The sequence below is a fragment of the Musca autumnalis genome, unplaced genomic scaffold (assembly GCF_047663935.1).
Source record: "Musca autumnalis isolate F117 unplaced genomic scaffold, ASM4766393v1 scaffold_3, whole genome shotgun sequence".
NCBI lineage: Eukaryota > Metazoa > Arthropoda > Insecta > Diptera > Muscidae > Musca > Musca autumnalis.
In genome coordinates this window covers 95154358-95180476 of record NW_027411866.1, presented here as the reverse complement: position 1 = coordinate 95180476, position 26119 = coordinate 95154358, and the positions used below count along the sequence as shown (strand labels likewise).

Here is a 26119-nt window from a genome sequence, read left to right as displayed (position 1 = left end):
GAAAATACCTTTGGTTTCTTTGGGTCACTTCGGGTTTTGATTTTATAACGGTAAATGTAGTAAAAATGGGATTTCTTGGATTTTCAAATTTAAACGGACATTAATTCTTTTTTCCAAAACCGATTTGCACACACTGTTTTTCATTATAAAGGGGAGAGTAATAGTACGTTTATATATAACCGGATTTAACAAACCCACTGGGTTTCAAATATCAATTGCTTTGCGTATACGTCAAATAAATCCTCATTAAGAAGGTTAACCCTGCAAAAAGCTGTAATATAAACATGGCCTAATGTCTTTCGAACAAGCCATAGATTTTTAAAATCGGTTAACAAATGGCTAAGTTATAGTGGTTTAAGTGTGACAAAAACGCATTAAAAAACAGTAAAATGTTTTTCCTTGTGCTGTAGGCTGCGTAAACGACACCTAACAGTACAATTATTTACTGTTAACAAGTAGGAAATTTAGTTGGCTTTCCAAAATGGGGAAAAACAACGAAATCGGTTGAAAAATGAATGCGTTAATGCATTTTTTGTGTTTCAACTTTTTGGTTTTTTTTCATATTTTCCTCTATAAAAGATGGGTATCTTTGCATGTATGATTCTAATTGTGATTATCCTGCTTAACAATTACGCACAAGGTATCAATGTTTTATAAAGGAAAACATGAAAAAAAAAAACCAAAAAGTTGAAACACAAAAAATGCCATAACGCATTCATTTTTCAACGGACTTCGTTAGTTTTCCCCATTTTGGAAAGCCAACTAAATTTCCTACTTGCTAACAGTAAATAATTGTACGGTTAGGTGTCGTTTACGCAGCCTAGAGCACAAGGAAAAACATTTTGCTGTTTGAAAATCCAAGAAAGCCCATTTTTCACTACATTTATCGTTATAAAATGGAAAACCGAAGTGACCCAAAGAAACCAAAGGTATTTTCGTCTTCTGTGGACTCCCACAAAACCGAATTTATGCATTAGAACCCCTGCAAATTTTCACTGTAGCACAGTGTAATTATTGATCCGCCTACAATTCAAAGTCGATATAACTATGTGCGTCCATATGTCGGCTAAAATAAAGATAGAGCTCGTAATATTTAAGATAGGGTCAAATAACATGATACAGAATTTACAAGTTCTGCTAAGTCCACGTTTTGATATAGCCCCCATAGAACTGTACAGCCCGATATTTTTTAGGGTTCTAGCCACATTATGAAACTAAAATTTGGTATTTAGTTTTTGGCTAGCGGTGCTGTCTATTCCTACGGCGAGGAATTATCAGAATTTCACCGTATAAACATTTGTACGTCCCATGTGTCGTATGCTGTGTCAAATATAAATACACATAGTACTCATACGTCACTGTTACAATTTCCAATAGTAGTCGATTGTAAGCTGATATTTATACCCTCCACCATAATATGGAGGGTATAATTAAATTTATCATTCCGTTTGTAACAAATCGTAGAAGACCCTACAAAATATATATATATATATATATATATATATATATATATATATATATATATATATATATATATATATATATTCTTTATAAACATCTGTCCGTCCGTTTATCTGTTGACATCAACATACAGCTCGCAATATTCAAGATGTACAGTGCTGCTCAAAACATTTGCAACTCAGCTGCCTATATCAGATTCAATCTATTTTAAGGGACATTTGTGTGAAATATCGGAGGAACACATGTTTAGCCTGCTCAAAACATTTGCAACTCCGTGGTACGATTGTATTGATTGGCATCAGATTGTTTCTAATCAGAAGAAGGGGACAAAAAGCTTTCGCGAAGCAGACATTTTATCCCACCTAAGTTTACATTTGACAGACAAGTACGCCGAAAACAAGACATGTCTAATTTTTTTAACAAAAACTTAAATTATGACCATAAATTTATTTCAAAACTTTGCTAAAATTGTAATTTTGAAAATTGTGGAACCAATGAAGTCCAAAAATAAATATAGGAACAGCACAATATCTAAAACAGAGCTGGATTCTGCGTAAAAAGAACTAAAATCGCCATAAGATGGGAAGGAGGTGTACGGACAACAACATCCCCTGCAGGAGATAATCAAATAATTATGTGAATTATTAAGCAGATCTCTCAGAGGTCATCAACAGATGTAAAAATAAGTCTTGACACAGATAAATCTATACAAAGCCCTCCGATACATACACGCAGAAAAATTTATGTTGGAAATATGTTTGGATCCAAACAAATACATGTTTGGGACCGGTTGCAAACAAATATATGTTTGGATCCAAACATAATATGTTTGGGTCCAAACAAATATATGTTTGCAACATTTTGTAACATATCCAGCGTTGCCGAAAATCGTCAAAAAAATCGTCAAATCGTCAACAAAAATTGGGAAATCGTCAAAAAATCGTCAACATGGTCTAAAACTAGGTTTGGTTACCGTTTTATGCGATTTTTTCGCTGATAGTTTTGTCAATGAGACTGACAACATAGAATATACAACCCACAGCAATAAATCTAACCCAATCTCTCATTTAGTCAGGACTATATCTTCCAAACCGTTAGGAAATTTGAATTAATCTCAGAGGCAAAGTTGTAGCTTTGTAAGGTCTAAATCACCATGGTAAAATTTCTTTTAAAATTTTTTCTCATGTTTTGTTATACAGCTATTAAACCGATCAGATTTGAAGCAAACAACCAACTACAAAAATGCACCTCAGATCTCAATAAACATCTTTATAGAATATACGAACCCTGAAGGAATAGGTCTTAATGGTCAAAATAGCAAAACAATTGCGATTTTTATCCTCTTTTCTCGGCTTCTGCTCCATAGATATTAAACCGTTCAAAATTCAAGAAAACAATCAACCACAATAATGTAGCGAAGTCATAAATAAACAACTTTCTGTAACATGTCAAATGTCTATGAACGGTTCTTAATGGTAAAAATAGCAAAAATCTTTTGAAAATATTCAATTTTTACACTTTTTTCTCCGATTCTGGTCCACAGATACCGAATCGCCCAAAAATTATGGATACCGTCAACCACAAAAATGTACCTAAGATTTCAATAAACAACTTTTTACATTTCAATAAACAACTTTAGTTGGTTGTTTGCTTCAAATTTGATCGGTTTGATAGCTGTATAACAAAACATGAGAAAAAATTTTAAAAGAAATTTTACCATGGTGATTTAGACCTTGCAGATGAAGTTTGATTTGTTATATTATTTATATTTGTTCACAATTTTTGTTCTTTAAGACAAGAGCTACAACGTTGCCTCTGAGATTAATTCAAATTTCCTAACGGTTCAAACTTTTGGAGGCTTATAACCGCGAAAGTTGATAAGATACGAAAAAACGGCGAGACACGTGCCCTCTCTTTTTTGGTCTTCAATCACACTGCGGTGTCAGAATATGGTTAATAATTTTCGTGTTGCACAGTGTTATCGAGTTTGCAGTAATGCAGCAAGGTGTAGCTGGGTACTCGTTGTCAGTTTTGAATGACAACTTATAGTTAGAATGTCGCTTGCTTGACAGTGTGACCAAAATGAAGATGAGGAAAAACTATGAAAACACCTGTTTTCCAGATATGTGCTAAATATAGCCAAACAGTCTGGAAATTGCTATAATACATTAAAAAAGCTCATAAAATCGAGTTTGGAACATTGCTTTCCTTAAAGTCGATCGTGAAATTTTGGCCAAAATATAGTTATCGCCTTTTATAGCATGCAATTCTGGATTACGTGAAAAATCGTCATTTTGGACTATAAAATCGTCAAATCGTCATTTTTCAATTTTGGGCCAAAAAATCGTCAAAATGACGATAAATCGTCAAATTCGGCAACACTGAACATATCTCAATTTGATATGTTTGGGTGAAACATATTTCCTATGTTAGAACATTTTTTCATGGGTGGAGAGAGGATGTTTGTCAACGAGAGTAATAACAGTGCTCTCGCGGCTGTGGAATGCTGTTTTATAATGAAGAGTTGTGTGTATTGTATAATAGAAGACGTAGAAGCGAAGAAGGGGGCTTTGGTGGCATGTATGTGTCAAACTCGTGTGTCTCTTGTTTTGTTGTTCTGAACCAACTTAGCTGGCGAAGAAGAAAATAAGAAATGATATGAATTATATTTTTTTTCTTTCTTCAGTGTTTTAGTTACCTTTGTAGAGTCAAGACGGTAAAGTGAGTGAATAAATCAGGTTTTTGTGTTTTCTTAAAGAAATTGTGCTTTTTAGTAAATTAAACAACAAACATATTTTGCAGCAAACATGTATTTGTTTGCATGCAGTCCCAAACATAACACATGTTTGGGTCCTGCAAACAAATAATTTTTGGGTGCAAACAAATTATATGTTTGGGTTCAAAAAAATACAAACCCAAAATCTACAAAAAAAAAAAAAAAAAAAAAAAACACATGCATCAGTGGGCGGTTACTCAGAGCAAGGGAGCGTAAATTTCAATGTAAAACACATTGAAATGTATGCTCACTTGCTCTCAGTAAGCGCTCACTGGATATCTGTAACATATACACACCTTTATAAATAATGGTGGTTGTTTATTGAAACGCATGGAAATAAGAAACAACAGATACATAGTTACATAAAAAATTCCAAAGAAATACATAACAGACTTTAATAAAAGAAAAACGGAATGAAATTATTTATATAAAGTTACACTTTTAAAAAGAAATTATTATATAGAAACATCGATGAACGCTTCTCCTTAGTTGTGAAATAAAACACATTTTCCTCGAAGTTGAAATCATCAGCGGGAAATCGGTATCAGGAATTAAATGATTACAAATGTAATAAATAGGTACATCCATTTTTCAAATATGCATATGAATGTATGCATATGAAAAATGTATTGATGTAATTACCAATATAAATGCGATTTCTTCCATGTCCGATAAAATATTTCCATTCACCTTTTAGATTCAATTATAAAATGTCAAATTATAAAATGTAAAATGTAATGTAAATGTAAAATGTATTGGGCAATTAATTTACTAAAAAGCGTAATTTCTTTAAGAAAACACAAAACACTGATTTATTCACTCACATTACCGTCTTTACTTTGCGATTTTATTTAGACAACTGAAAAAAACAATAACATAATTAATTTTTTTCTTTTCCTCTTCGCTTGCTACGTTTAGCCAAAACTTCTGCGTCTCCTATTACACCATACCCACAGCTCTTTGTTATAAAACAGCATACCGCCCTGTAGTTACTCTCTTTGACAAAAATCCTCTCTCCACCCATAAAAAATATGTTCTAACATAAAAAAATATGTTGGTACCCAAACGAATAAAATTGAGATATGTTACAAAATGTTGCAAACATATATTTGGACACAAACAAATTATGTTTGGACACAAACAAATTATATTTGGATCCAAACATATATTTGTTTGCAACCAGTCCCAAACAAATATTTGTTTGGATTCAAACATATTTCTAACATATATTTTTCTGCGTGCAGGTCGAAAGATAATAGAATTTTGCCCCTTATACAAAAAATTGGACTCGAGACGTATATATAACCACGTAAAACTAGTAAATTTTTACAAATATATCTAAGTTCTTATCGAACCCGATCAGCTTAAGAAATCTAAATTCATATAGGAGGTTCCGGGGACCTAAAATGACTATTAAATATCGAATAAAAGCTTGGTGTTCAACAATTATCCTTAGAGACAGGATTTCAAAGGATATGTCAATTTATTTAGATAAATGGATAACTTTATGATGTGTCCAGATAATAAATAAAATTTTTAACTCACAATATATTATCATTTTCTCAAAGTAGACATTCCAGTTGCAAATGTTTTGCGTAGCTTTATAATTTTCTATTTCTTAGGATGTTTGGTATTGAAAATGAGCTATATCGGTCCACGTTTTAATATAGCACCTAAACAACGGCACCTCCCGATTTTCGCTATTTTGAAGGTGAAATGGCTGAAATTTGGTATTAAGTCTTCGTTAGGGGTACTCTAATTTTCTTCCAGAAATTTGTCGGTGAAGGTCTACATAGATATAACCCCCATAGAACGGTACCTCATGATTTTTGGTACTTTGAAGGTTATGGCCTCAACATCTAACCGAAATGGCTGAAATTTGACATTTAGTCTTCATTTGTGGTATACAACTTTCCACATGAAACTAATTCCACGTTTTTATATAGCCCACGCAGTCTACCATTTAGCCTTCGTTGGGGGTATACAACTTTCCACAAGAACTTTTTCGATATAGGTCCACGTTTTCATATAGGCCACATAAAAGGGTACATCGCAATTTTCGGTATTTTAAAGTTTGTGTTTTCAATATTCAAGCGAAATGGCTGAAATGTTACATTTAGTCTTCGTTAGAATTGACATTAAACATTCCACCTGAAATTTATCGGCATAGGTCCACGATTTCATATAGTCCCCGTAGAAGCCCACATCGGTATTTTGAAGGCTATGGCTTCAATATCCATCCGAAATTGATAAAATTTAGTATTTCATCTTCGATGGGTGCATAAGTCATTCCACAAGAGAATTAACAGTGTAGTCCATGGTTTCATATAGCCCCCATAGAAGGGTACCCCCAAGTTTTCGGTATTTTGCAAGCTGGGACTTCAATATCCAACCGAAATGGCTGAAATTTGGTACTTAGTCCTCGTTTGGGGTATAAAACTTTCCACCTGAATTAATGTTGGCATATAGACTTCATAGAACCGTACCTCACGATTTTCGGTATTTTGAAGGCTGTAGTCTCAATATCATTTTCCATTTAGTCTTCGTTGGTTGTAACTTCCCCCCAGAAATGTGTGGATAAAGGTCCACGGTTTCATGTAGCACACAAAGAACGATACCTCCCGATTTTCGGTGTTATGAAAATATTCGACCGAAATGGCTTAAATTTGGTACTTAGTCTTTGTTGGGGTATAAATCTTTCACCTATGTTACCTCCCGATTTTCGGTATTTCAAAGGTTGTGGCCTCAATATTCCTCTGAAATGACTGATATTTGGTATTAATTCTTCGATGGGGGTATAAAACTTTTCCCCAGAAATTTGTTGGTACAGGTCCACGCCTTACTACAGCCCCCATCGAACGATACCTTCCGATTTTCTATATTCTTAAGGTTATGGCCACTGTTCTTTGATTTTTTATAAAAACAAAGTACCCGGCCGACGGTGAGCGTTGAACACACAACCCTTGGATTTGTAGTCGGACACACAAGCTCTGTGCCACCGTACTCATTACTTAATAAGGAGTAATATAAGTAGTTATATTTGTATACATTACTTTGTAGTGGGTTACATAATGACTAACGGATCCGAATTTTTGCTGGGTTAACGTAGAGAAAGAGCTTAGTTCTTTCACAAACAAAAGGAAAGCAATTGTCCCTATTTATTTCAAAATAGTTGGTGGTGGAGGGTATAAAAAGTTCGATCTGGACAAACTTAACACCGTTCTTACTTGTTCAAACTTTTGTTACCTCAAATTACAGTACGTTAAAAACTATAAATATTTGTACTGTTTACTTACAATATACAATTTTAGATTTTTGCATTCCCTTCAAAGCTTAACTTTTTCTTGTAGAAATAAACACCAGCATTTAATTTTAATTTGAATTGAAGCCATTAAAACCATTCGCTACTCATTTCTTCATTCTTTCCTTCAATCATTTATTGGTTCTTTGTCCCATTTTTATTTGAGATAATAAAATGTTATTTTGTCTGTTGTTGTTGTTCTCTACTCTAGAAACACTTTTTGTAATAAATGTTTTTGTCCTAAGTACACAACAACACAATAACAACTCATTAAATGAGCTTTTATAAATAATGACAATGTCTGTCTGGATGGCGTTAAAAATACCCTTGTTTTTTGTGTGTTAATTTGCAAAACAATTAATTTTACTCAAATGTTTTTTTTTCTTCTGCAAATGCTGCTGGTAGTAGCAGTAATGTAAATAATGACGATGTTTTTTTAATGGCTTATTTGCAAGCATGGAATCATTAATATGAACGTTCATAGTACCAAAAATAAGCGCGTACCATACAAAATCAACAGTTAATTATTGAAAATGAAACCTTAAAAAACTCTTTAATTAAGATAGAACAGAGGATGCATAACTTTCTAAAAAAATGTGGGTTTGTAATGGAGGCAAAATATAACAGGGCGGCGATATAGTTATAATAATATATTTGGAGGATAGGATTCTATAAGTTGACAGTGTTCAATTTAAAAATAAAAAAGACTACTCGATTCTCTACGATGCTTTCCTAAGTAAAAGTAGTGTTACTATTTGGTTGAATTTGGCAAACTTATTGATTTATTACTTAGCTGGCCCGATACAGAAAACGTGTCCCATTAATCGACCTTTTGGGTAAATTGTATTATTTTTCCCATATTAAATACCAAGCTTTTTTGTCTCATCGGTCACTTATTTAGTCCATTCATCCACATTTTTATGATATGACCTAGCTAACATAACACAAAAGCTAAGAAATTGTGCTACTAATTCTATCAGAGTTAGAGCATACAGTCTAATCTCCTTTCTTGTGGACGGACTGGGGTGGCCCAAAAAAGACAAAATTGTGTTTTTTTTTTTTTTGTTTTTGAAACGCTTACCCCCTAAACTTTTTCCATTTGATCCGAAAACCTCATATATCGTCACCATAAATGCCGGAAGACGTAACCCACAAAAATAAAACTTTACAGGAGAAGCAAAAAACGTTATAAAATGAAAACGGTGTTATAAAATATCGAAAATTTTTTGTATCGTGTTTTAAGATAGAGAAGAAATACATTTTTGGAAAAAATTTAATTTTTTTTCCAGAATGTTAGAAGCTGTGTGGGTTACGTCTTTTGGCATTGTATTTTTCTGAAATGCAAAAAGACGTAACCTACAATTTATTGAGTATACATGTAAAAAAGCTAGTATAAATGAAAAATTATAATCAAATTAGAACTGACTTGTTGGCCTACGCGGTTAAACGAACTTTAAACTAGCAATCTGAAGGTGTTGGGTTCAATTCCCAGTCTTAACGGTGATATTTCAATGGACCGCAATTAGGTGAACTGTCTATTCCAACCGGTACTACAATTACTTATAATTTCAAGTGTATTAGACGATATTGAAAACAGCAGATCCAGAATATTATATTTATTATGGTATTTATCGTAAGTCAATTTATCGACAAAATATAGTTAATATAATTTAAGTGATGTGAAACAATTAAAATTTAACTTTTAATTCTCATAAGGAATGTTGCCATAAACGTAATGACAATCACTTGGTGTTTTAAGTCTAGTAGGTGCTGAAATTTCTTTTCTCTGGAAATTGTGTCTGGTAGAGTCTGGTAGATATCTTTTATACCAGTTTTAAAATATTTATTTATTTATTTATTTAGAATTTATCTTATATTTAATATAAGATAAATTGGGGGAATAGCATTAGCAGCATAGGCGATCAGCTAAGTTTTAAAATAGATTATGCCGCTAAGATCGAACGCCAATGTTTGCAGTTTATTGAATCTCCTGTCTATTTGCATAAGTAGACAAGACAGAAAAGCTGCGTTTTTCTCTGTACCTATTTGAATAACATTAAAATCAGTTGAATTTATCCAATCTCAAGGCATTATATATGTTATACCACGGATAGATAAGAACATTTTCGGCAAACTTACACTATAATCGTAGTTGTCTTTATAAAACATCTTTGTGTTAGACCGACGAGAATTTCGATTTACGTGACAAGTCTTATAGCCCGAAAACGTTTATATGTTTTCGGGCCAATGCCTCATAAGACTTGTCACGTACATCAGTTTTTCTTGCCCTTTGCATTGCATTGCCTTCAAAATAACCACTTACTTTTGTCCGTTTACTTTATATTGTTTTAATCTTTTTTGCTGTTCTTTGGAGGTTTATTTAAATCAGGGCATAGGTCGGTCTTTGGACATCATCTTCAATTGGACACTTCCATCACTTTTTTATTAAAACTATCGAGATTTTACCAAACCTGGGTTTTGGCTATGACATACATACGTATAATGGGGAAATATCAAAAATTCCCACAAATCAGAATTTTGGTGCAAAAAGTTATTCGGGTTACAAAAACCGCCTTAAGTAAAAGTTGTATTTAAAAATTAGCAACAAGAATGGTCTGTACAATTTTTAAAACGGAATCACCATTCATGAGATACCGTCACCTGAGAGTTAAATTAAACATATGGAGAAATAAGCCGCATATAAGGCGAACCGGTTAAAATAAACACAACATGTGATAGGTATTTCTATAAGCTTCCAAACGACACCCACTTTATAGTAATAGGTTCAGTAGAACCGGGTCTAACCCGGTATTTGAATCTGGACTTTCGGGACTAATAACCGGATCCGCCCCAAAGGAAATTATACATTTCCGTAATCAGCTCAATATACCCCCTCTGGCATTATAATTGCTGCTAAAATCAAAGACTAAATTGTTTGTACCGCTGTTTAATTTTCAAATAATGTGGGTTACGCCTTTTGTGTTTTATGAAAATTACAGCATGTTGTTACGTCTTTTGGCAGTTCTTGAATAGGATCGCTATTTTTAAACGCAGAATTTTAAAATTTTACCAGAGCATGTATTTTAGCTTAATGTATCAGATTCCACCAAAAAACGAATTTCGATTTTCATGTCGGTTACGTCATCCGGCATTTATGGTGACGATATGCAATTTTTTCGCCATCGGTTAAGGTTAACCCCGTTAGATGTTTGCTTTGCACTATGCAACACTGAAAATGCAAACAACTTCTAGTATGCAACTTCTAGTATCCTAGTTGGGTTTTGTCCTGTCCGATCCAGTTCGGATTTTATGGCCTCATCTAAACCGGGCTAAATCTACACTTTTTTGCATTTATCAGGCCTTTATCTCAAAAACGAATAGGAATTTGGCCTTGCTGTCTTTAGCAATATTGTAGCCCCAAACTAGTAGAACTTACCTTTTGAAAAAACCACATAAGAGAAACTCCATCTAGGGCATCAAAATCTATAAAATATAGAAAATTTTACATAATTGCTGAAATTCTGGTCAGTATCGGCTAAACTATTGGGAGTTGAACCAGGTAACCTTTTGCAAAAATCTTCCAAATAAAGTGCTCAACAATTCTTTAGAACATTCCGAAACTCTAAAATGCTTACTTGATGTTGTTTCAGCGGTATTTTGCATCATATATTTTACAACACGTATTTCAAATACAGTTCACACCAACAGTTTATTCTCGCATTTCGGATTTCACTACATTATTGGCATTTTTATTAAATCGTCGTTGAAAAATGTACTGAAAACAACGGCATAGAGGCATTTTACAACAATGACATGTTCTGAAGAGTTGTGTACTACATTCCAGGGAATATTTTTCCAGAAAATATTCAGAAAAAATTAACGGTTTTGGAGATACGGTGCAAAATGTATAAAATTTGTGTAATTTTTGCATATATTTTGAAATTTGAGTCATTTAATGTAGTTTTTCGAGTTCATTAATTCTCCAAATATGTTATCCTTGTCCTTATCTACAAATTTGCTTAAGAGGTCAGAAGAAGATTCGCATTGGTTTCAAAGATATAGCCCCGAAATTCTTTAAAAACTCAATATTTAATCATGTTTAGATGGGGCCATAAAATCCAAGCTGGATCTGACACAACAAAACCAAACTAGGGTTTCTTGTCGTTTGGGTCTGTACTTTCAAAAAATCCTGAGTTCGAATTGTTTGCACAAGATCACCTTATTAAAAATGTTGCACAGTGTTATTCTAGAACATGCAATAATCTACTATTTTTGAATTCTTTTTTTTTTTTTTTGACAAATTTATAAAGGAACGAATTAGGAAAATTTAAAAAGTAGTAGACTCTTGCATGTTGTGGAGCAGAGCAATAATGCAATAGCGTATCAAAATCTGGAGTAATTTGTATTGTATAATTACATGTGTATAATTATACCTCAACCTTACGCTAACGAGGTTATATACACATTGAAACAATAAACATGTGCCAAATCGAAGTAATGGACAATTTGAAGTCAAGGTAACCAGTCTGTCCGTCTGTCTCTCTATATGTCTGGTTGGGGCACATTATAACTCTCGAACGGATTAACCGATTTGGTTTAAATTTTAGATCCCGTTATCGTTTGTCCACACTTAGCTTAAGCCAACTTCTTCCGGTACCTCCATCACAAAAGTGAAATATTTTTCGATAACATGGTACGCACGATAACGCTCTACGGAGTAATCGATTTGGTTCAAACTTTGCACATAGCAATACACACCAAATTTCAGTTTACGCGAAACTTTCATACCGTAAAATTACTTCAAAACGAGCTTTATCTTGATTTCAACAAACAGACGGACGGACGGTCGGACGGACGGACAGACGGACATGGTCAAATCGACATAGAATTTTATGCTGATCAATAATATATATACTTTATAGGGTCTCCGACGAATATTTCGATGTGTTACAAACGGAATGACAAATTTAATTATACCCTCCATATGGTGGAGGGTATAAATATATCACATATATTATATATATCAGATATATGTATCATATATCTATATATATATATATATATATATATATATATATATATATATATATATATCATAAAAATATGATGAGATGTAATCGTGGGCACCATTTTAGCGGAAATTTTTGAACTTTTGTGTGGAAGGTACCAGAGAGAGTGGTCTTCTAACTTACAATATTTTTGGACCAAACTTTGTACGAAATCGATTGATCGGACTGGGCTAAGCCCAATTATCTGCAATGTATTTTGTCCAAGCGTACGTGTGAACTAAAAGCATAATTTCGGTGAAGCACATTTTTTTCGTATCACAGTGTATACACCCAGCGAAAAGTTTGCCTCCAAAGAGGCAGTTAAATGATATGTACAAGTGATTTGGAAGTGCATCAAATTATGCATTTTCACTCATGATTTTTACAAGGGAGTGACCCCGGAAAGAGGCACTCCATTGCACCGCATTTTAACTGACCCTTTGGCATTGCATTTTAACTGAACCTTTGGCACTGCATTTTAACTGACCCTTTGACATTGCATTTTAACTGACCCTTTAGGGTAGAATAGGAGGCAGTCCAGAGCACGTGTTTTGAATAACAAAATAAAATGCATTTATTATTTGTGCAAAACAAAAATATTAAAACTTTATTAAATTAACATTATGAAAATTCTCTATTGAATTCAATAGCAAACATGTGTGTTCCTTCGCTCTTTATTTAATCCAAGCTTAAGTGCTTTTGCTTCTTCTGCTAAATGGGCTTGATATTGTCTTCCCATCACCAGTTAAGATTTCGACATGTACTCCAACAGCACCCCATTGGGAAATTTTCTTCTCGTGAGTTACCGGAAAAATGTTCACAAATTAAATATTATTTAGTTTGTATTAACAAATGTTTGGAAATGTTAACGCGATTATCTCTTTTATTCCGCTGCCTGTAGAGATGTATAAACTGATTTATGTACATGTAGGGATCTCTAACAACTGCTAATAAAATGTAGTGAACGGAGTGCCTTTTTCACGACTCCGTTTGCACTGCATCCGGATGCTGTTAAATTGTGAGGAATTGGAGTGCCTTTTTCACGACTCCGTTGAACTGCCTCCGGATGTTGTTAAAATGTGACGAATGGATGTGATTCTTTGGATTGCATCCAAATGCGGTTAAAATGTGAGGAATGGAGTGCCTTTTTCACGACTCCGTTTGAACTGCATAAAAACATACCGTGAAAGAACTAGTCTACATTGCACTACTTCCAATTTATTTTGCTGGGCACATACCCACGCCAGCCTAAAGGCTGAAGGCATAAAAAATTGTGTGTTTGTCTCATGCTAAAGGGTAAGTTCCACCCAGCCTAATTTAATACCTCATTTACTTTCCAAATCTTAATTATTTTCTATTTGAACTTCGTTATTTAAACAAATGTGCCCGTGTAAAAGATTTTCAAATTTACAAAACATTTTTAATGTTTATTGCCAGCATTTCCTCGAACAATAAAAAGAAATAGTAACAAAAGAGTACTTTTTCTTCTTTAGAACTGGTTAAAAGAAATATTAACACAAACAATCAGAAAATAGGCAGCGAAGAAACTCCCAAATCACAAAGGTAAATGAACGCAGCAAATCCCCTGACACGTGAAAAATAAGTTGAATACCAAAATATTTTTATATTGAGCAAATGTTGACATATCACAGAGTTCATTGTCTATAAATGCCCAGGGTAGTTTGCAAGTTGTTCAGTTTATTAATGTATGTGTGTCGAAGGAGAAATATACAAAAGGACTTAAGAAAATATGTGTGTATAGCTCGGGGGCATATAGCAAACATCGACGACGAAGATAATTGACAAAACAATTAATTGTTGCAATAAATTGAACAATAAGTGGTGATCAGACTCTTGTTGTTTTTATTATGTTTATATAGAAACAAAAGTTCTCACCCCTTGATATATACAACCACATTGAACCCCACCCAGTTTAGCCCAAAGCTCTCCATGAAATAAAATTCGCCGCAAAACTTTAAATAAACGGGAGACAGTTTTAACAAATGAAAACTTTAATCAAGCGAATAAAGTTTTTTTGCCAGTGTGATTTTATACAAAAAAGTTTTATTAAATTTGTCAACTAAACCTAAAGAAAACACTTTTGATAAATGACTCCTCTGTTTTGTTTCCTCTCATTTCAGAGCTCAAAATTTAAGACATTTAATAAATGCATGAAAGCAAACCGTGATCCAAACGCCAAGACAAAAACAAACCAACCTCACTGGAAATGGAAACTTTGTCAATGTCTCAATTTTAAGTAAGTGAAAGATAAACGCCGAAGGATAATACGTCATTTGTGTCCTGGTTGTGTTGCATTCAGTCCAGCCAGCCAACACTGCAAAAACCTTGGCTCAACTCAACAAACATCCAACAGCAACAGGGAGCAGTAACATCAACAAAGCCACCACCAAGCAAACTTTGTTGTCTCAAATGTGAATGACAAGAAAAATGTTCTAAATAAATTTTGAAAAGAATAGAAGACCAAGATAATCCAACACGTCAAGGAAAGATTTTACACGACATTAATTTATTACAAAGACAAAAGGAAATTCCCCTTGTCGTTCCTAGAGAAAAATAAGTGAAACACAATTGTCTCAGATTGTCACCATTAACGACATTATAAAATCTCTTGGTTAAGAATTTTAAATTTCGTCCAACAAAAAGAAGTGAATTGCACAAGAAATTTGCTCTTGTTTTTAAAGTACTTCGTAAATTAACACATCTAAACATAATATTACAAAATGAGAGGCCGTCATTTACGTAGACGTTTCAGTTTACAGCCATCCTTTATGAAGGATGACCATGCTGAAGATAAAACCAAACGTGACAAGTAAGTAATGTTTTAAATAAAATACAAAATTTTATTGTTTCCATATTCATTTTGAAGCTGATGTTTACATTTTTTCAGTCATTTTTAAAAATGATCAAAAATATATATCTTTATAAATGAAAACCAAATGTCGTTCGTTGGTAATGGCATCATTTGAGAACGGCTGGACCGATTTGGATAATTCTTTTTGTGAAATGTTCGCCATAACCCGAAAATTTGACCACGCTCACTTTTACACCCACTTTTTCAATTAACAATTTTTATCTATTCTACAAAAACTACTGAACCGATTTTCCTGAAATTGTCAGGGAATGTACAGTGATGCCCCCGGTAAAAATAGCCTACAAATTTAGTTGAATTTACTATTTTTTAAAAATGCTATATAATTACGCATGTATCGGGTTGGAAATTAATTTGCGAGACAATTGTGGTTGTGTCTCCGATCTGACGTACTTAATTTGGATCCAAAGACTTGATAACGCGCACTTTGTAAAATATGTTACATCTGCAAAACTACTGAATCGATTTTACTGAAATTTTCCGGGAATGTATAGGGATGGCCCCCGTTGAAAAAGGGCTGCATATTTTGATTGATATTTAAAAAAATGCTACATTTGCAATAATAACGAATGTATCGGTTTGAAAATTTCCGAATTTATTTAGAATCTAGGTACTTCTTTTGGGCCTAAAGGCCCGACCACGCTTACTTTTTTAAATATTTTATATCTCCAAAACTACTGAACCGATTTCCATGAAATTTGCAGCAAATGCTCAAGGTTTGCCGTGACAATGTATACTCTTTGGATATCAGAGAAGGTGGGGTACTTTCCCACGCCTTTCTTTTAAACGCTATATGTATACTCAGCATTAATTTTGGGAGACAATGGGGTTGCGTCCCTGCCCTTAGGTACGTATTTGGAGCCAAAATACCGGACCACACCCACTTTTTTAAATGTCTTATATCTTGAAGACTGATGACCACGACCACTGTTTTCAATGCATTATTTTTTCAAAACTACTGAACCTAATTTCATGAAATTCTGAGAAAATGTTCAGGAATGTTCCGTGGTCCAAAATGCTATATATTTGTTGATGAATTTCGGGGGCCTATTACTTTACCTTTGAATGCATCGGCTTGCAAATTAATTTTCGAGACAATGATGGTTGCGCCCCGATCAAATCTTCTTTCTTGGTGCCCGAAGTCCCGACCACGGACAGTTTTTAAGTATGTTATATCTCAAAAACTGACAAACCTATTTTCATGAAATTTTGTGGAATGTGCCGTGGTACACGTAGGAATGAAAATCTGAAACTATTAAGGCGTCAAGGCTTATACCCACAAGAAGTGGAATATGCTAACTATATTTTAAACAAGGTTTAATACCAGTGAGACATCGGGTTTCTACCCATTCAGAAGCGGAAATACCATATTACAGTTATTCCATTTCGACGATGTGTGGACAACTGAAAATATGTACTTGCACATATACAAACATATTAATCTATACCGATCATTTTCTGTGAAGAGGTTTTCTACCGATTTCTGCGGGTTCAATACATATTCAATGGGAGCTATATTAAAACGTGCATTTATATCCACAATTATCTGTAAGAATGTTTTAAACCCATTTGGTACATAGTAGCCAAATTTCATTCGTTTCGACAGCATAATGTGGTTAAAACCATCAAAATAACAATCGGGTGGTATATTCTATGGGGCTATATCAAAACGTGGATCTTTACCGACCATTCCCAATGGAAAATATTTTGTACCTCCAACGACGACTAAATACAAAATAAGACATTTTGGTTATAATATGTGGCTAAATCGTTCAAAATCCCGAAAATTGGAAGGTACCTTCTAGGAGGTTACATGAAAACGTAGACCTATACTGACAATTCCTGACAGGAATGCTGTATATCACCAAGGTTTTTCGGTCCCCAAGAGGACAAAGTAAGCTTCTATGGGGGCTATATGAAGACATGGACCTATACTGATAGTTCTCTTCTGGAATATGGAAAACGAAATACCAAACTACAGCCATTTCGGTGAGATATTGAGGCCACAACCTTCAAAATATGGGGACAATACTCAAAAGGACTTATACTTAAAAATGTTGGGTAGAAAATTTAATACCTCCAACGAATACCAAAAACCAAATTTCAGTCATTTCGGTATGATATTAAGGACACAACCTTAAAAATGCCGAAAATCAGTACGTACCGTTCTATGGTGGCTATATGAAAGCGTAGACCTATAGCGACAAGTTTCAGGTAGCCAGTTTTACACCCATAACGAAAACTCAATTCCAAAATTCAGCCATTTCGGTGGGATGTTGATGCCACAACCTTTAAAATACCAAAAATAGGATGGTACTGCTCTATTGGGGCTGTATGATGGCCTGGACCTATATCGATAAATTTAAGGTGAAAAGTTTTATACCCATAACTAATACCAAAAACCAAATTTTAGTCATTTCGGTGGGATATTGAGGCCACAAACTTCAAAATACCTTGAATCGGGAGGTACCGTTCTATGGGGGCTATATGGAAGCGTAGACCTATATCGACAAATTTCAGGTGGAAAGTTTTACACCCATATCGAAGACTAAATACCAAATGTCAGCCATTTCGGTGGGATATTGAGGACACAACCTTTAAAAACCCGAAAATTGGATAGTACTGCTCTATGGGGGCTATATGAAGGCATGGACCTATAACGAAAAATTTTAGTTGAACAGTTTTATACCCATAACTAATACCAAAAACCATATTTCAGTAATTTTGGTGGGATATTGAGGCCACAACCCCCAAAATACCAAAAATCGGGAGGTCCTTATAATAATCCTTTCCAGGAATGCTGTATATCCCCAACGAAGATAACATACCGAATTTTACATGTTCCTGTGGAATAATACTGCTAAAACCTTCAAAATACCGAAAATCGTGAGATACCGTTCTATGGTGGCTATATCAAGTGACAAGTTTTATACCCCTTCGAAGACTAAGTGCTAAATTTCAGCAATTTCGGTGGCCACAACTTTCAAAATACCGAAACTCGGGAGGTACCGTTCTATGCGGACTATATCAAGACGTGGATCTATATAGCCCATTTTCAATACCATACACCTTATGAGTAATACAAACTTCCGTACCAAATTATAAAGTTATATCTTAAATATTTCGAGCTGAATCTTGATTTCAACAGACAGATGTTTATATCGACTTAGAATTTTATAATGATCAAAATTCAGAGATTTGTAGGTTAAGATGATGTTAATAGTCCATGTGACTTTACTCTTACATTTTATTTTGTCAAATCCAATGTTGTCTTTATTTTCAATAGTATTGGTTTGATCTTCGATTGTTCTATCCGTGCAACCGGGGAAGTGCGTCGTATGAAGGATATCAAGAGATTCGGCAAAGTTTTCCTACCAGGTGCCGAGACACTTCCCTAAACAGAACTTGAAAGAACAATTTTGAATTATGTGTGAGGAGTATCTGAAGGAGTGGAATATATCGGTCCACTCATACTCCAATCGATAGTGGACATTTTTTAATTTTTGTGAAGGAGGTATCCGATGGAGAGGCCCTTTCATAAACTGTCCAATTCTATTCATAAACTGTCCAATTTTCCTTTCTTTGCCCAAAAAGGATTAAATCATATTTTGAGAATTCTGTAAGCTCAATTCTTAGGTAATCCTCCTCATTAATTTTTATCCATGCCATGGCAATCATTGTTTTAGCTACATACATAAGTAGTTGCACGCCCCTTCATTCTAATAATTACAGCGAAGTAATAAATTGTCCCCATGATCCTATTGTTTTTGGCATTATGGTGGGATTTTATTTAATGCCCATTTGAATTTCCTATTCTCCATCCTTCCCCACTTCCTTCCTGCTTCTCTCATCATAATTATATTCCTCATCAACATATTCCCAACTAAGCGTCCCCTTGAAGTAACCTTGAGAAACATTGTTGCTGTTGTTGTCATTGTCCCCCTGTTGAATGTTAAGGCCACAATTTGTAGCAATTAATTTGGGTGTTTATTGTTGGTAGGATTCACAGAATTCTAATGTAAAAAAGAAACACACAAGAAGAATATAACCTGCGATAGACAATAAAACCCAACCAAACAAAGATGAGTTACTTTTCAACACTGTTAGGCTGTCAGAATCGCTATACCAAATAAGCATAACCATAACCGAAAAACCAAGCTCATAAATTATGCTTGAAATCAGACCGCAATAGTTAAGAACAATGTTTGTTTTGTGCGGTGGTATGGGTGGCATATTAAGCGACAAAAAAACACAGGCTATTCTGTTCTTAACTGGTCTTATTGTCTATAGCTTTTGTGAATTGCTGCAGATTCGTTGTACTAATGAATATTAAAAGGATGAAAGTGCAGGAGAGTGGTATTGTTCAATTCTAAGAGTTGGAAATAAATACAAATTGTTGATGACAAAAAATGTAAAAGAGTGGAATATGAAACAATGTAAGAGAATTTTCTACTACTACTTATTATTTATTCATTTCATGTTCAGCAGAGAATAGCTGACTTTTAATAACATTAATTTGAGCATAATAATAACGACACTGGCTAATATAAATGTCAATGAAACCATTATTTACCCTTTGCGGTCAATAAACCTTGTGGCATACCTTATGGCAGGGGAATGTTCTCTGTTAAAATCTATAGTAGATATTTTTATTGAATTTTTTGGAGAAAATTTTATTCAAATTCTCATAGGTATTGAAGAGATTTAGTGGTGTTTTTCGGGGGAAGAACCTATATAATACCCTGAAGTGAAACCGTTACAAAATTGTGTGAGCATAAATATTTTATATTCGGCAGAAATTATAGACCATCATATGAGAAAAACAAGAAAGGCCGGGCCGAAGTTTGCATTTCCCTCCACCATTTCGGTGTGATATTGAATCAACAACCTTAAAAAACTGAAAATCGGCAGATACCGTTCTTGGGGGTTATACGAAAGCGCGCACCTATACTGACAATTCAGGTTTTTTTCTTACTCGATTCATTTTGTTTGACACTTACCGCTCAGCTATTTATATCTGTATGCGTGTCGTCTGTGCTTTCTCGGACTTTCGCACATTTCTTTTGTTCAATTCTAATTCACTTTCAATTCAACCATTGTTACGTATGGTAAGGATCGATCTCCACAACTATCTTTCCAATTTTCAATAAAAGAAGATTTACTCTCAGTTCAGTTCAAATCCTGATTCCTTTTGTGCTTTTATTTTCTTTTACTTTCACGCAGTCCAATCTGGGAGAAAAATTGTGTTTTCAGCAATATTTCTTTGGGGTTTTGGCCAGGAAATTGTAATTATTTCACATGAATAAATTTCCAAGATTTCGACCTTGTGTTCTTTCCACCGAACAGTTCTGTACCACACTTAAACGATTATTAGACAAACTTGATAGTACAAAAAACGGATAACCTTCACTGCCAGCGAAACCCTACTTTATACCCTTCACCATTAATTAGTCCAGTCAAAAATAAACATTGAAATAGCAAAAATTCCCACAAAGCTGAATTTTGGTGGATAAGCAATGTCCTAAAACTCCCCATCAATCCCATGTGTGCAAAAATAGTTATTCGGGGTCAAAGATCAACATTTATGGATTTTTTAGGTTTTCGTTTTTCTTGAAAACGGTGGGTCTAATCAAAATGACTAGAGCAAATGTTGTAGACAGAAAAATTCTTTATAATTTTCTCCCTAGAAGATACCATTCTTGAGATATAGCGGTGCTAAAAACATATATTTTATATGCACCTATAAGGGAAATGCGCACATTAGGGTTATGACTTTTTGACCTTTTTTCTCAAAAACGATATCTTGTATCGGGAATGAATGAAATTTTGACTAGTAATCGCCAAACTAACGTTTAATCCATTAAAATATAAAAATGTTCAGGCACAAATCGATTAAAAAAATATTTTTTTTGAAAAAATGTATGAAATGAAAAAAAATCTCAAAAATTATTTCCTGTTGCACGAATGGTTAAACTTAAGCCTACTAACAGCTAAAATTCCATACAAATATTGGAAAAGGTCATGCACCAACCAATTTGAAAAAATATTGAATTTTTTTTTTTGTCAAAAAAATATATCTTTGAAAAAGCGTTAACGACATTTTTAAGATTCTCAGAATTAAAGGAAATTAGTTGAGAACCAAATGTTTTGTCAGTTTGGATATCTCGTGTGGATCTACAGTTTATTTTCAAATATACTCCGGTTCATCTCAATAGAACCAAACAATATTTGCCGTTATATCTGACGACAGGAGAGGAATTGTAAATGATATTTTTGTGGACATGTAGAGTATATAGTAGCCGATATTTTCAATACCTAACATGTTCCACATATGCATTTTAACGGTACTTTTTACTCGCTTTATGAAAAAATCTCAAAATATTAACATATTTTAATGGTTCACCAGGATAGAAACACCCTAAGAATTTACACAAATTTATAATTATAAATAGTTTTTTGTAAAAGTTTACCACATCCGACAAAGGATTTGTGTAAATTCTTAGGGTGGTTCTATCCTGGTGAACCATTAAAACAAAATGGGTATCGTTTGAAAGCTTATGGAAACACCTAACACATTGTTATGCGTTGTTATTTTAACCGGTCCGCTTCATGATGTTCTTACAGGGCTTACTTCTTCGCATGTGTAATTTAACACTTATATCACGATATCTTAATAATGGTAACTCCTAATGAAAAGGCATAAAGATCATTCTTGTAGACAATTTATAAGTCTCTCTGATAAGTCTCACCGGTTTTGAGAAAAATCAAGAAAACTGAATAAGGCCTCCAACAAATGGCTTTGCTCCTGAATAACTTCGTTTGCACACATGGGATCGATGGGGAATTTTAGGGCGTTACTTCTAATGTCAAACCCTAGCTTTCCACCAAAATTCAGCTTTGTGGAAATTTTTGATATTTCCCCCATATTTTCACCATAAATGCCAAAAGTCGTAACTAACAAAATAATAATTTTACAGTAGAAGCAAAAAACGTTATAAAATGAAAAACTGTTTTATAGAATATTAATCTTATGAAGGCGAGTATATGGGATATTATCAATCATATACGAATGGGAGTAAGTAATGAAACCAAAACCGAGGAAACGCTTGGTTTTAGGATCCGTCATTACAACAAAATCTGTTATCCCATTTTCCGAAATGCCTTTTCTTGAATAGGATCGGAATTTTTTAACTTGAAAGCTTGACATTTTGCAAGAGCATGTATTTTAGTCTTATGTATTAGATTCAATCAAAAAACTAATTTTGACTTTTTTGGAGATACGACTTCGGGTATTTATGGTGAAGATATACTATATAGGGTCGCAAATGCATATTTCAATGTTTTACAAACGGAAAAACAAACATAATGTACCCTCCATATTATGGTGGAGGGTATAAAACAGCCAAACATACGAACGATGGACAACGGAATAAATGGGTCATTTCAATGAGACAAAGCCACCATTGACTAGATCATGACCTTGCGGTAAATCCTAGAGAAGACTCAAGAGCAGCAGATCAATATTTACCAAGTTTGTATGGACTATAAAGCTGCATTTGACATCGCTTTGCCGCAAGATTGTCACAGCTTAGTAAGATTTCATTAACTGTGTTGCTCGTTTAAGATAGAAAAAGGACATCTCCGAACAGTTCTTCACAACACCATGTTTCCCGTGTTATTGATCTGAGGTGATAAAACTAACCACAGATTGTAAAAAGTTTGGTATTGTCGTTGTGATTGTGTGTAAACCGTTAATAATTTATTCAAGTCCATTTAATCAACAAAGAGTGTTGCTAGCCCCTATAATTCATCATTAATTCTTTATGCGTTCGCCACTATTCCCAATTGAGAGTACTCTCATTTGTAGCTAATGTATGTATGAGTATGTGTGCGGTAGATGCCATGGAATCCATGTGATGGGTTTGATTGAAAAGGACCCTTTGTGCGACATAAAACTTTCTGTCTTTAATGTATTCCATTGATGAGAATAACATTATTTACAGAATGTATAAAAATTCCATTGCTCCCCCGTCCAATTAGATTCTGTACTATCCTGTTGAAGGATAAATTTAGTTGTATGTATTTTTTTATTTTATCCCCAGCACGCCTTGTTTTTCTATTCTTGGCCACAGTTCAGAGTATACAACAAAATGGAATATGAGGTCAAATGTTAATTAATTTCGGAAGCACCAATGAGTGACATTTTATTGTCTCAATCAGTGGGACCGTCAATCAGTCATTCACACAGTCCTATAGAAGTGAAGTAAGAACCATAACACAACAACAACTAAATCAATCATTTGCTTGTTTTGTATGTATTCTGTCTAGCCATGTCCTTCGACAAATTGCATGGGTAATACTTAATGATGACGAATGGATAATTTGTTGGATTCATTTGATTTTAAGTAGAATTAATGCAAATTGTGTTTGCTCTCTAGAAGCGTTCTTATCTTAAATGAAAATTAAAGGAATTTACACACCAATACATGTACATTACTGATTGATCAATAAGGCGCTAACGATTGAAATGATTTAATTAAGAAATGTCAGTGCTAATAAAATGAAATGAATGAAGTTGAAAAAAAAATTCTTAAAAAATTCAGGGTTTGAAGTCTAATAAAGGTTGAAAAGTTTTTCTTCAGCAAATCCACGATTTGAGATCTGACTGACGTTGGCAACAAATTCTTAAAAAAATCCATATTTTTAAGTCTGAAATTGAAAATTTTTTCTGCAAATATTCCATTTTTGACGTTTGGTAGACCTTATTTTTTATAGATGTTAACATTCTCCACATTTTGATAAACGTTAAAAGTATTCTGTAAAATCTCCCTTTTAAGGTGTGATAGACGATGAAAAAATATCCTGTGAATAACTCTGTGTTGTTGTAGCAGATTCTACGTGTATGTGTATGTCGTCATTTCATACATTAGGATCTGCTTCCAACTCCAAGTTCAGAAAAGACGCTACCTATGTAGGATTAGTCCAAAGTGAGAGTGGAGTTAGGTGAGTTGGGTTGGCTGGGCAGTCAAAAAGTTGCAGCGTAGTCTGCGGACCGGTGCCGCATGCTGGCCAGATGTCCTGCGTGCCATCAATTTTAGCCCAGTACGAATTGAGGCGGCTACACTAAACAGATCTTAGTTGCACCAACACCACTCTCGTTTTACTTGGCAGATATTGTTCTTCAGCTGCCACGGATGGTGGATGATCTTAGAGGACGACATTAACACTATAGGCATCTAAAGCCTCAACGATTGCATCAGACTGAATATCTCTCAAACCTGTCCGGTAAGCTTGTAGATCTGCTTACAAAACATTTTCAACACGGATTTATGTTTCGATGTAGCCCCTTTTGTGGTACCCCCGATTCGTTGAATTTTTACTTGTTATCCCATATTTAATAACATATTTTGCTATAATATGGTATTATAGGGCACCGACGTAGCCGGGCCACCCCCCCCCCCCCCCCCCCCCCCCCCCCCCGAAATGATTTTCGTTCCCATAGGCTATATGATTATGTTACACATTTTTTAATTTTTGAGTAACATTTTTAAACTGTTTTAATTTTTTTTAAGAAATATGTAAAATATTTGCAAGAAGTATTACAGAGAACTATTTAACTACATTGGTATTATTGTCCAAAATATTTGAAAGTATACATATAATGAACAATTTAGGTTTTTTGAGCAATTTTCTGCATAGTTGTTGGTAAGTTTTAAAGTGTTGTTTAAGCATTTAATTAATTTTAAGCTGACTGTAAGTGTCACTGGGTTCAGTACAAGACTTTATTTGTATTTATTGAACGTTTGCAGCATATTACTTCCTATTATTTGGCTTATAAACAAAAAACATTCTTGCGATGTTTTGTTTTTGAAATTTTTTATAAGAGCAATTCAACAATAAAAAATAAAATCTCTTAATTTTCGTGGTTTTATACTTTTGTATATAGTCTCTAACAGGTTTTTATAATGAACTATTTTGAACATCATAACAATTACAAATTCTTTATTATGTTTGAAATTTGCAAAACAACCTATGTATATCAACCATTTTTATGATATAATTTCTGTTCCACCGCAGGGTCGTCCGTTGAGATTATTTGAAACTGGTCTCTTGCTACAAATTAGTTAATGTCTATTGTACAAAAAAGGATTTTTCTGCCGATTACTCTTTGAATTGTATTTTGGGAAGTACTTTCAATGGATGCACTTTTCTAGAAATATTCCTTTCTCCTTCTTCGGCAAAGGACTTTGTGGCGACAAACGAAATAAAAAAAAAACATAGATTCTTCTTCGTCAAAATCTCAGCAAGTATCAGTCGGCTTTGCATACAGGAATATACCCTGAGCTTGTATGAACTGAAACTTTCATCTATGGATAGAACGACTAGTGGCTACACATCAAAATCCTTCAACCCAAAGCTATGTATAAGGAGATTTTCAGAATTGTGTAGCCATTTTCGGACGTATGAACTTGACAACAAACGGAATTTATCATTGATCACATGTGCTGCGGAGGAGGTTTCTGAAGAAATGGACCGGAAGTATATCTTATTTTGGGAGTCATTCTTTTAAAGGATATTGCGCCCACCAGTCAATTCAGTTCGAAGGTCTGTTAGGGATGTACCCAGTATGGTCCATTTTCGAG

At 34.0% G+C, this 26119-nt stretch overlaps 1 protein-coding gene across 5 annotated transcripts in view; it reads left to right on the top strand.

Annotated features, from left to right (window-relative positions):
• LOC141397052 (ras-related protein Rap-2b) overlaps positions 1–26119 on the top strand; it is a 232473-nt gene that overhangs the window by 89362 nt on the left and 116992 nt on the right. For all 5 annotated transcript variants that reach the window (XM_073972884.1, XM_073972886.1, XM_073972883.1 and 2 more), the window contains one exon: positions 14728–15416. In XM_073972884.1, the coding sequence (XP_073828985.1) occupies positions 15328–15416 (89 nt within the window). In that variant the 5' untranslated portion in view covers positions 14728–15327. The remainder of the gene's footprint in view (positions 1–14727; positions 15417–26119) is intronic.